Source organism: Otolemur garnettii, unplaced genomic scaffold, assembly GCF_000181295.1.
Source record: "Otolemur garnettii isolate 467f Iridium unplaced genomic scaffold, OtoGar3 scaffold00126, whole genome shotgun sequence".
In the NCBI taxonomy this organism is placed as follows: Eukaryota; Metazoa; Chordata; class Mammalia; order Primates; family Galagidae; genus Otolemur; species Otolemur garnettii.
The window spans coordinates 40,459-53,386 of record NW_003852521.1 but is presented as its reverse complement, the minus strand read 5'-3'; the positions used below and the strand labels follow the sequence as shown (position 1 = coordinate 53,386).

The 12,928-nt window shown below is 40.7% G+C and overlaps 2 protein-coding genes across 2 annotated transcripts in view; both read right to left on the bottom strand.

Moving 5' to 3' along the window:
• Positions 1-4,997: 4,997 nt before the first annotated feature.
• The window catches only part of TMEM242 (transmembrane protein 242), a 26,646-nt gene continuing 18,715 nt past the window's right edge, over positions 4,998-12,928 (bottom strand). Inside the window, exon 4 of the mRNA XM_003797854.3 lies at positions 4,998-5,566. Coding sequence (XP_003797902.1) covers positions 5,468-5,566 — 99 coding nt within the window. The 3' untranslated portion in view covers positions 4,998-5,467. The remainder of the gene's footprint in view (positions 5,567-12,928) is intronic.
• On the bottom strand, positions 11,461-12,819 carry LDHAL6B (lactate dehydrogenase A like 6B). Its single transcript, XM_003797855.2, has one exon. The coding sequence runs from the start codon at positions 12,793-12,795 to the stop codon at positions 11,668-11,670; it is 1,128 nt and encodes a 375-aa protein (XP_003797903.1). The 5' UTR covers positions 12,796-12,819; the 3' UTR covers positions 11,461-11,667.

Below are 12,928 nucleotides of genomic sequence, written 5' to 3'. Positions count from 1 at the left end.
TTGAGCTTTGGGGTTGGGGTCAATGTGGTCAGCATAGGTGGTAAGGCGAGTGTCAGTTTCACCAGGACCTGCCTGTCCCCACACAGTCACTGGGACACTGGGGTCCTCCTGCCAGTGAGGAATCCTGCCTGCCCCCCTTTCCTGTCCTCGCCTTTCTTTCCTCCCTCCCTCTCTCCCTGTGTTTCCTAAGGGCTTATGCCGGGCTTGGTCCTGAACCTGAAGAAATGATCAAGGATGAATGCCCTCTTCCCTGTCAGGACTGTGACAGGATGTCTGTTTCTCTGAGGTCTCATCTAAACCTGTGTTATTTATTTGTTGAGACAGGGACTTACTCCATCACCCAGGCTAGAGTGTAATGGTGTGATCATAGCTCATTGCAGCCTTGAATTCCTAGGGTCAAGCAGTCCTCCTGCCTCAGTCTCCCCAGAAGCTAGGGCTACAGGCATGTGCCACCACGCCTGGCTATTCTTCCTTATTTTTCAGAGACAAGTCTTGCTATGCTGCCCAGGAGGGTCTCAAATGCCCAGTCTCTGCAATCCTCTACCTTGCTGCCCAAAGTGCTGGGAGTACAGGTGGGAGTGCTGCATCTGGACTAACCCTATGTCTTTCATCCTCACCCTCACTCTCTGCTCTAAATATTTGGCATATTGAGAAGTTAAAGTTAACATGGGATCTGTTTTTACTGTGGGTATCTGGATTCCACCCCAACTCAGACACCTGAAATTTTGACACCTTCCTGAGAACATCTTTGTCTGTGAGAGAAATTTGGAAAGACTCACTGAACAGAGTCAGATCTTGGCAGGTTGACGTGCCATTTTACCCCCAACTCTGGAGAGACCCGAGGCACTCCCACGCACATTTGCCACTGCGGGGCTGAGCCTCCCTCATCAGCCACTGCACAAAAGAGCCTCCCTCTGAAACAGGGAGTCGGGAGACTTGACAGTGTGCTGCTTCTACAGATATTTTACTACAATCATTTTTATAAAAATCTTTGAAAAGAGAAGCAGAGCTGGCCCAGGAGCACGCTGAGAGCAAAGGTTTTCTCAATCATTCTTATCTTTTGACAAGAGGTCTTAGTTTAGCTTTCATGCGATTATTACACTAGAATTTTCTTAGCTTCGTAACCTGTCTCCTAACTGCAGGAAGGATCTCTGAGCAGCTTTGGCTGCAATGGACTGAGGGAGAAGGAAGGATGCGGGATAGGCCATGGCTGCAGGACCCACACACAGCTGGTGACCCTGCCCCAGGCCCCAGATGAGGTCTGCATTTGGGCTGCTCAGAGTAGGAGACAGGGATTCAGCCCCTGCAACAGGGCAGGTGGAGAGGAAAACCAGAAGCAATAAAATACAAATAAACACATTCCCATCACCCAGGTAGGCAGAGCAATGGGGCAAACCGTGAGGTTTGCACAACATTGTAAGGACTATCAAATTTAAGCTTTCATTTATAAAGTCGGCTTTGTCAACTTCCTTTTTTTTTTTTTTATTAAATCATAGTTATGTGTATTAATGCAATCATAGGGTACAATGTGCTGGTTTTATATACCATTTGAAATATTTTCATCATCACCTTGTTCTTTGAAGGCAGTGCAGGTATGCTGGAGAGCCAGATGAGGCCTTGAGTTTCAGGCATCACCTGGAAGTGTCCTGTGGAGTGCCACTGTTGGGAGCAGGTAAGAGGTGTGAACGTGCCAAGCTTTCTCAGTTTGCTTGAGTTACCTTCTCAGGAGAGTGCATTAAGAACGGCCTTATGCACTATACCCAGGACGACAGCTTGAGGCTGTCTCAGAAAAAAAAAAAAAGAAAAGAATGGCCTTATGTCTTGGTGTACATTTGTACACGTCGACCTACTTTTTATTTAACTATTGCTTTAAGTGATCATTCCTCATCAAATAGTAATGAGGCAAACATTATCTGATGCAGCTTATGTAAGAAATATAAATTAAGGTCCTAAATCACCTGGCTAATCCTTGGGCTGGAAAGTTGAAACTAGATGTGCTTTTTGGTAACTGTGATTCTAATGTCCTCCAAAAATGAGTTATCTTCCATCAGACAGGATTTGCTAACAGTCTTACCCATTTTTAGAGATTCAAGCGAGAGGCTTGTTTTCCTCTTTTCTGCTCACTAAATTGCAGCCTCAGATCCCAAATCCCAAGAACACCAACAGAGACCCAAATACTTGATAGACCTGAATGACTCTTGCTGGAGTCACCTCATTTGAACATGATCAAATACTATGAAAATAAGTGTTTTGCTAATTTTCACAGAAAATGTAACCATTTGACAAAATGCCTTTATATTTTATCTGGCTGGTTTTCATTTGTACTTAACTATTTGTTTTAAATATGACACATGAAAATGAGGTGAAGATATACAACATTCTCCCTGAACCAAACCTAGGAGAGATTAAATTTTGCCCCAAGTGAAACAGCTAAATTCAATAGATTTTAATTACTTTTGTCCCCAAGGGCTCCCCGCTCCCTTCCTTTCTTCCATTTCCCCCTTAGGTTGCAATGATTAATTTGCAAGTTTAGTCCCACACTGTCCATGAAACTAAACAAAATGTATGATAGGTGAGATGCTTAGGTGTCACATTTAAACGGACTAAGAAAAATGTTTTCAACAATGGCCTGTGTCAGTGAGCTCCACTAAGGGTAGCGGTAGTGGGTCAGCACGGCCCCCTCTGGCTCTGCTGGGCCTGGCAGCTGCCCGTGTGTTTCCCTGGAACCTGTGCTCCTTCTAGGAATAGGCCTCTAGGCATTTTGTGGGGGCAGTTTCCATTCCCGATTCTCCATTCTCAGGTTGTTCTGAAACCACGTATTCTTGGCTCTGAAGATAACAGGAGCCCATGAATTCCTTTGTATAGGGCAGCACAACTTACCAGGATGCATAGTTTTTCCTGAATGAATCCTGAGGTCTTGGAAGCCTCTGCCCATGATGTTTTCTCTCTACTGCTTTCTCTAAGAGCTCTTTTGGGCACTGAGATTCTAAGTGCGAAGCTTAATACTCACCCAGTGGAAGCAACATCCTTACTCAAAGCCTCCTAAGTTGGCTTAAACAGGAAATGGAAATGGCTGGTGTTATCCATCCTTTAAAGCATTTCTGGTGTTCAGCCGCCATGAAATGGATTGCTTATGGGGAGATAATGTCTGTTCTATTCCTTTTTAAGTCTGTGAAAAATGTCATCCTGGTTAATAGGGTGATTAAAACTCTTTATGCTTCAGGAGATAAATGTGATTATGTTTGTCATACCCTACCCAAGATACAGGCAGCAAAGAAGGAGAACTTGAAATTCCGTAACATTTCCTCTCTTCCATATCCAGGGACATTCAGAACTCAATACACAGATGGTACTTCACATAAAGAATAACATTATCTGTTAAACATTTTTCCTTTCCATTAACCAATTTAACAATATGCCTCCGGTATAAACGGAATAGACAAATGACTAAATCTTCTGATTTCTGAGTTCTGACTGTGGAGAACACCAATAAGCCATGCTGCTTATTTTCTTTTAAAATTCTCATTATTGTTACCTAATTTTTGCTTTCAAAATGCAGCCAGGGCTTATGCTCAGTGCGTCTCTTAGGGATTCTGTTCCTTTCAGCTTCCCCTCAGCCTAGCACACAGCAATCTCAAACTCCTGGGCTCAAGCCTCAGCCTCCCAAGTAGCTGAGACTACAGGTGCTGGCCACCATACTCAGCTAATTTTTCTATTTTTCAGTTTATTGCTCAGGCTGGTCTCAAACTCTTGGCCTCAAGTGATCCTCCTGCCTCGGTCTCCCAAAGTACTGAGGTTACAGCTATGAGCCATCACACTCAGCCATCAATATCTTTTCTTAGAGGAGATTTAGTTAGAAATGAAAGATTAGTAAAGAGGTTTTTTCCTACTCGACATATGCTGATAAATTTCACAATTCTTTCCTTTTAGTCTTGGATTTTTAACAGGTTACATATAAATCTCAGACACTGTTACATCTGTTTAATTAACAATGCTGCAATTTCAACAGGGTAACATGTTCTAAAGAAAAATGTTACATTATGTACTTGACATTTCATTTAAAAATTTGCCTCAGAATAAAAGGTTTCTGTATAATAGAAATTTCAAATGTACTTTATTGAACTTGATTGCTGACTAATTAGAGCCTCAGCATTTATAAAGAAATTGCATGGCTGAGATTCAACTAGAGGTTATTTCTCTGGACATATTAACATGTTAAAGTATTTTTCTTCTTTAAAAATTTTCATCTCCAAGTAAAAATAACTGCATGTAGACATTTATTTTTATTTTTTTGGCCGGGGCTGGGTTTGAACCCGCCACCTCTGGTATATGGGGCCAGCACCCTACTCCTTTGAGCCACAGGCGCCACCTGAGCATGTAGACATTATTCTCCAACTGTTTTCTGCAAGAGGTCATGGAGAATAGGAGAGTTGGGTATATATGTAAGAATTTATCTTATTAGCTTCATTAGGGAGGTGGGACCAAATACTTTCTATTGAGACTCAGTACTTAGGTGGAATATAGGTGAACTGGGCTGTTTTTACTTTGACAACTGAGATAAAACTGTATTAGTCAGTGTTCAGGGATCCAAACCAACTTCTGAGAAAAGTATATTTTATACCCTTGATATCATCATAATTATTTTAGTCCAACTATACCTTTTGACAATATCATAATCATTACTGGCTTTTTGTCCTAAGAATTTATAGGGCCCTTCACTTGAGGCTATGAGGTAAATAAATCGCACGCCTGTACCAGTTGTGAGCCAAAGACTGCAACTGGGATCACAGGGCCACACCCATTTCCTGCCCTGCAGACTTAACTGTTAGCCTTACTTTGGAGTCTGGCTACCAGGAACAAGTCTTCCAAATTCTGACGGTCACACACTGATAAGAAAGGCTCATGAAACTCACTTAATTGGATACTTTCAGGCATTGCTGCTATTAGAGAGTCTGTTTATAAAGATTCTGTATCATACTTTTACTATAAACTTTTTTTTCAAGTGTAAGACAAAATTTATTGAGGGAGAGAAGAGAAAGATAGGTTTACAGAGCAAGATACATTTGCCATAGGCAGCAAACAGGCCAATAACCTTTTTTTCAAGGTACAAAACTTGGGTTTCAATTGAAATTTGATTTAAGTATCATAAACAGAAGCATTTTCTCTGGGCTCTTCTTCACATAAGGAAGTTAAATCTGTAATTAACATTTTTAAATAGTCTCCTAAACATTGGGAAAACCTTACTCTCCCCCAACACACACAGGCACACACATACAAATGCACGTGTGTGCACACATGTGCCCACACATGTGCCCACGCCTCTGATGAGGATATCAAATTCTGTCCATCCCATGGGTTCAGTCACGAATCTACCCAGCTCCTGAGGAGAAATCTATCCCAGTCCTTTTGCTGTCATGGTCTCCAGCACCACCCCTTCTGTAATAATTGTTTTGGAGTTTATCCATACTCATTTAGATTTCAATGCTTCTTCCCAGTCAACAGCTGATTTGGAGTTCTTGGGAATCGCTGGAAAAATTGATTGCATTTTACTTTGAAAGTCTTTCATCTAGAAAAGAAAAAAAAAACAGTCATCAAATGTTAAAAGGAGAAAATAGGCAAAGCTATCAGAGATGGCATCTTTGCTGACTAGGTAATACTTCACTGCACACAAATTACAGAGCAAAGTAATAACTATATAAAATAAACATTATATTCTAAGTACCTTGAAGGAAAATGGACTACCTTATTTTCTTCTTCTAAGCATAAATCTATTATCTAAATAACAAAACTTTACTCTTAATCTGGAAGGCAAGATGCCCTAAATTGTCAGCCCTCAATAATATTTATTCCCTAGCAGAGGAAAAAAAGGCATTGTTGGCTTCTATATATTAAAGATGCAGATGAGGATGGAATTTCTGTGTATGAATACACTTAGGTCATTCAAAGTTAAAATTTTAGAACCAGACAAGGTAGAAACAAGGTACTTAAGAGTTTTACTGAAGAACCAATCAAGCAATGGCGGATAAACTACAGTGTTCTTATGTGCCAAACAATGGTAAAAAAAAAAATCTATGTAGAGGTTTTACCAAGAGAAGTTGATTTGGAACCCAAGAGTCAGAGGGGGTAGACAGGGGATCTTAACATGTGGTGTCAACACAGTATCACAGTTCACCTGGGGCTCTGGTGCCACCTCAACTGTGCATCCTTATTAGGGAGAGGAATACTAATTTAAGGGAGCTGGATAATCTTTAGACCAGTGGTTCTCAACCTTGGGTCATGACTCCCAGGAACTGTATTAAAGGGTCACAGTCTTAGGAAGGTTGAGAACCACTGCTTTAGACAGACAGTACTCATAACAGCACTCCTTGACTCATCCTTTTTAACCCTTATGGTCCTGCTCTGAAGATACTATTTCAGTTGACCACAGCACGACATTACAGTTTTGTCTCACCATCCACATGCCACTCCCACTTTCTTGAAGATGGGAGATCTCCTTGTTCAGGTTTGAGAAGCACCCCGGACTCCTTGGCAACATGCAAGTGGTTTCTTAGAGTAGTTATTTTGAGAGCCAGCTTTTTATTTTATTTTATTTTATTTTATGTTTACACTTATTTATTTTAATTTGAGGCTGAATCTTTGTTTCCAAATTTAGGGGGTACGTCTTGTTTGAGACTTACACATCCTAAGCATTTACTCCAATGATCGTAGCACAGACTCTGGTATCACACAGACCTCTGTTCAAATCCCAGCTTCACCATGGGGGAAAGCTGATCACCCTCTAAGCCGTGAGGTCACCATGTGGAATGGAGGCAGCAACTGCTGCTTACAGAGATGTGAGGACTGAGAGACTGCTCCCAATACATGGTGAGTGTTCCCATGTATTAGCTGTTACCATTATAGCACTGTCAAAATATGTGTGTCATATTCCAAGAACAAAGCTCATGTGCATATAAATGATGAGGATGTCTCTGTTAAAAGCATTACTTTGTTGTTATTTATCATTATGGTTTAAATATTCTGTCCCTGGAAGATACGTTAGGCTATCCACTATTTGCTGTCTGTGGGAGGTCTGTGCTGATCATCCCAATGCCAACTAGACACAAATCTTGAAGACATAACATCCAGAGATATTTCTCTTCCCACCCCCCACCCTAATGTGGCCCTCTAGTTTATGCTATGACTAGTGCAACAGGAGAGGTTTCCAACTAGAGGCAGCATTGTTTCGCTGGGGAGCAGCTGGATCTGTGGAGGGGTGTTTTTGGTTGTCACAATTGGGGGAAACTACTATTGGCATTTGGCCTGGGAGTGAAAAAGCTTTGGGGCACAGCTTATAAATGTGGGCTTCAAGTTGCTTTAGACAATGGGCCTCTATAGGAGCTTTTTAAGCTTGTACCATTTATATTACATGGATAATAAATGAAAACCTTCACATTTCCCTCACCTATATCAATTTCTGATATTGTAGTTCAGAGAAAGTACTGGTTTTACCAATTATATTCTATATACAGGCCAACACAGTATGACTCAAAGATGTGCTTGCAAAAGATTTAAGGGTTGAATGCAGTTAAGCAAATTTGGTTATGAAATAAATGTACTGAATTCCCTGACAATCACAGCTATTAACAAAGAACTGTCTCTCTGGCCTGTAACCCCCCCATCCAGCAACTCAGTTTTACCTGGCAGCATTTTCTAAATCTATAATCTCTTCCCTGTGCTTCTCTTTCTTCCTCTGACCCGGGAGAATTTTTCCATGGTATAGCCAACAAGGTTACCCTCACAAGCAGGCCCACTATGTCCCGCCACAGCCTGTGCCCTGAACACCTCCAGGGAGTGCTCTCCACAGAGACTAAGGCATGAATAGTACTTGCTAGTGCTATAAGCCTACGGTCTGTGCCCAGAAGCTCACCCTTAAGTCCCAATGTTGTGCTTGCTGGGTTGTACTATCATGAGAAATTACCACTGTGTAAGGCAGTAGCGCTCAAATGGAGTGTCATGACAAATGGAAAAGTGTTATAACACGGAATCTGTCACAAATATGGACATTCTGAAGATTAGATATAATTGACTTTTTAGAGATCAGAACAGATTCGAGATTATGCCTCTAAAAATGTTACTCTTACTCACACACACTTCGATAGCTTTTCAAGGGTCATACAGCCAGTAGGGCAGGAGTGAGATCAACCACAAATGCCACTTAGAAAGTCCTTACTACACGCAGGCATGTTCCTCATTAAACCTTCACAATGACCAAGGGGGGCAAATGTTATCCCTCTTTTAAAGATAGAGTGATAGAAGCTTAAAGAAACTAACTGATTTGCTCAGTGTCACAGCCCGCAAAACCCAGATCAGGCTGTACCGTCAGCCTGTGCACTTCCTCAGTGCACTGTGTGAATGTGCACATGGGCTTTGCTGCACATGTACCATACATGTCTTGGCAGGAAAGAACAACTTGGAAATATTTGATCCAATATATAATATCCTGAAAAATTACTTAAAAGCTCAGGTTATGTCTCCAATTCATTTCAGAAAGTCCTTACTACATCAATTCTAATAAATAGGCCGTTATCAGAATTAAAAGCTCTGAGTTTTGAAATGTTTTTGTTATTGACTAGCTCATTTAGCTTCTATTTCCTCACTTGCAATGCAAGACTATCACTGGCCTCACTGCTGGGGGTCAGAATGATGAAAGCTTACAGGATCTACTGATGAAAAAGCCTTTAGCTATATCTATGACATTACAGCATCAATGTCAATTTTCAAGAATCTGGTAATTCGGCTTCTTCATAAAATAAAAACAGAGTACGGTCACATAATACTAATACCAGGAGATTAATAAGTATAGTTTGTAAAATTAAAATTAATAAGTATAGTTAGGTTGTAAAAATGTTACTTGAATAGGAATAATATCTACCATTTGGGATCACTTATGTGTCAGACACTGGATAAAGCATTTTGCTGTTACTGAATCTTCATGATTCTATAGGGCAGAAATTATGACTACTGCTTTACATGTGAGAAACCAGAGGTCAGAGAGGTTAACTTGTCCCAGGGGACTTGGCTTATAAGTACAGTTGTCTGACTGATGCCCATAGCTCTTTGGTTCTGTATCCTGGAAAGACAAAGTACCTCTTATAACTTCTACCATTGTATCAGCTTTCACTAAAAATGACTTAAAAAGCATATAATACATACTTCTTGCAGTGGTGACTATTTTATTTTGAATGATATGATGGACACATGTTTGCCGACAGCCAGTACTCATCTATTTCTGGATACAGGGGGTTTTATTTCCCTATTGCCTTGAGGTTAGGTAACCACGTGACCAGTTCTGGCAAATGAAATGTGAGCAAAAGAAATGTGTCACTTCTAGGCTGAGCACTTAATTATAAGGGCTCAGCTCCCTCAGACTCTTCCCTTTCCATAGTAATCATGGAAATCTGTGTTTCTATTGTGGTATCTCAAGATCATAGCAGTTTGAGGTGCTGAGCCAGCACATGGAGGATCACTTTCCTACACAGCTGCTTGAACCCACAGTAGACTGGCAGACTATTTTTTATTGCAACATAACTCGGCTTATCCTAGTTGATTAATAGAGGTGGTAAAGACAATTATAAAATAGACTTGAGATGTTGCTCTGATGCCCTGTAATAAGCACATTAAATTTGGCTGAAACACAGTTGAATAAAAACTCAGGGGCTGAATAAGAGGGAAAAGGAATGTTGAACTTTTTAAAAAAGCTCTTACAACCACCTGGAACAGCTGAACCATCAACCTTCCCACTTTCAGGAAGCTCAGCACATCAATTAGTCCCATGGTATGACAGTACTTCCAAGGAAATCAGAACATTTCTATCAATAAAACAGGTATGTGAGCTCTGGTCAGTAGGGTAAAGGGTCATTAGGTGAGGATCACTGTTCTATGTTTATTTGATAAAATTCAACTAAGCAAGATTGGCATGGTTTAGAGAACAGATGCTGATTGTTTTCACTTTGATTAGGCCTATTGCTAGCCAAACGGCTCCTGAGATAAAATGTGTTTGAATATAACATATTATTCAATATTTAATAGCACAAGGCTAATGTGAATTTTTAAATCTCAGCTTCACATTTTTTAAGTTACTAGTACTATCATTTAAGTAATAGTCAACAAGCATCTTTATCCTAAACCCTCACTGCATCACATGAATAAAGATTAGGATCTGCTCTGAAGTAAATTGACTTAGGAATAAAAAACAAATGTGTAACTTTGAGAAATACAATTTCTAAAGTACTCATTAAAAATGGCCAATTTTCATGACAATGATTAACAGTAAGGCACAATTCAAAAGCTAAAGTTTTGTTATCATGAAATAAACTGAGAGACAGAAATGACCTTAGGGCCTTACAGCCAAGAATCCACTCTTCTTCTAAAACCTAGCCCAGGAAGAACAAATTTATAACATGTCTTGATTTAATGTACTAGGTTCTCAGAGGCAGTTCTAAAATGATCCTCACTCAGTCAGGCTTTATTTTTAGAAACTAAAAAAATTAGGGATGTTTCTTTTTCATGCCAAATAAATGGTAGTAACTATAGAACCTGTTAGGCCTTTTTTTTTTTTTTAAAGATTTTTTTTTTATTAAATCATTGCTGTGTACATTAATGCAATCACGGGGTCCAGTGTGGTGTTTTCATATGCATTTTGAAATACTCCCATCAAACTGGTTAACGTAGTCTTCATGCCATTTTCTTATTTATTAAGACATTCATACTCTGCTTTTAGAGAGATTCACTTGTACCCTTGTAGGATAAACCATAGAGGTGACTCCACCAATCACCCTCCCTCCCCGCATCCACCCCCTCGCCTCCCCTCTCCCACCCGCCTTCCCATAAGGCTATAATTGGGTTATAACATTCCTATGAAAGCTATAAATTAGTTTCAAAATAGGGCTGTGTACATTGGATACTTTTTCTTCCATTTTTGAGATACTCTGCTAAGAAGAACATTTTCCAGTTCCATCCACGTAAGCATGAAGGAGGCAAAGTCTCCATCTTAGGCCTTTTTCTAAAAGCTTTCTATTTTACTGCTTTAAACATTTTGTAACGGCCACAATCTGATCAGTGCTTTCATATCTTAACCTAATGATCCTGTTTCACTGCATACATACATGACCTACATGCAGCTGCTGTTCCCATTTCAAAATGTCTTTTTAAATGGCTTAGCTGTTAGGCTGTCCCAAGGGAACGAAGGCCCTTGAGATGGATCCATTACAAAAAGCACTTCTGTGTGTTCATACTTTTATTTTGATGCTGCAGACAGGGTTACAGTATTCTTTTTCAAAGAGTATAAATAAACATAGGCACAAGCCGGCCACAGTGAAAGAATTAACATATATCTAAGGAAAAGATCAGAACTTGTGGAAATTACAACCTACTTTTTTTCTCTGGACCAAAGGCTATTGCATATACATACAAGGCAAGTACGGGCACATCATGGGCACCCAAAACAGCCTCTTCACACATCACTTTGGAACTGTAAAAAGATAAGCATCATCAAGCATCTGAATGCTAAATAGGGAAGTCATTCTACTTACTTTCCTGTTTCTATCTTTTAGGGATTCAAGTTTATTCAAAAGTTTAACATATACGATCCTGTATGTACTATTTCTTCAATAATTTCAGAATGATAGTTTAAAGCTTAAGGTCCTTCTGAATTTCCCAAAGTGTTGTTGCACTCTTCTTTAGACGGGCCTCCTCTTCAGACGTCAGCTTTATCTTTATAAGGTCTGCAATACCATTTGCTCCCAGGACACAAGGAACACTGAGGAATACTTCTTCATCTATTCCATAGAGGCCCTTAATTATGGTAGAAACTGGATGTGTTCTCTTCAGATTCTTCAAAATACTTTCTGTTAAATCAGCTACAGACACGCCAATCCCCCAATTAGTGTAACCTTTCATTTTAATAATCTCATAGGCACTGGCAATCACTTCTTTGTGGATATTTTCCCATTGCTCAGGATCTTTATCAGTTCCTATATCAGAGTTCAGAGTCTTTAAAGGGACACCAGCAATGTTCACTCCACTCCACACAGGAACACTTGAGTCTCCATGCTCTCCCAGGACCCATCCATTACAGCTTTCAGAATGGATGCCAAGCTTCTGCCCAATGAGAAAACGAAAACGAGCAGTATCCAGATTACAGCCACTTCCTATAACACGGTTTTCTGGAAAAGAACTCAACTTCCAGGCTACATAAGTTAAGACATCCACTGGGTTGGAAACAACAATCAGTTTGCAGCGAGGGCTGTGCTGTATAATACTGGAAATCATTAATTTGAAGATGGCCACATTTCTCTGGACTAAATTAAGGCGCGTTTCTCCCTTTTCTTGGCGTGCACCTGCTGTGATAATCACTACGTTGGAATTAGCCGTGATAAGGTAATCTTTGCTGCAAGTAATATTTGGCATTTTCATGAAGCAGCTGCCATGCTGAAGATCCATCGTCTCACCCTTCAGTTTCTCTTCATTTATATCTACAAGGGCGAGTTCATCGCTCAAGCCTTTTAGTAAGATGCTGATAGCACAGGCCACACCCACCGACCCAGTTCCTACAATGGAGACCTTGTTGTGGGTAACCGGCTTCTCTGAAGCGAAATTCTTCAGCAGTTTGCTCTCCACAGTCGCCATCCTGGCCCTGGGGAGCCAAGGGCCCCTGAATGGGGTGCGGCGCCTCAGGGCTAGCCCTGGGCTTGGGAAGTTCAGTCCCACCCAGCTCACTCTCCAGTTGGCCCGCAGAAGTGCCAAAGCCCAGCTCATGGTCACTTAATAAATCGAAGAAGAAAATGGAGAAACGCTACAAGCAAGGGCATTGAGAGGCTAAGATGGCTGTTGACCGTTAGAGGCGGTCCAACCTCTTTTCTGAGGTGGCGCAGGCCCCGCCCCCAGCCCG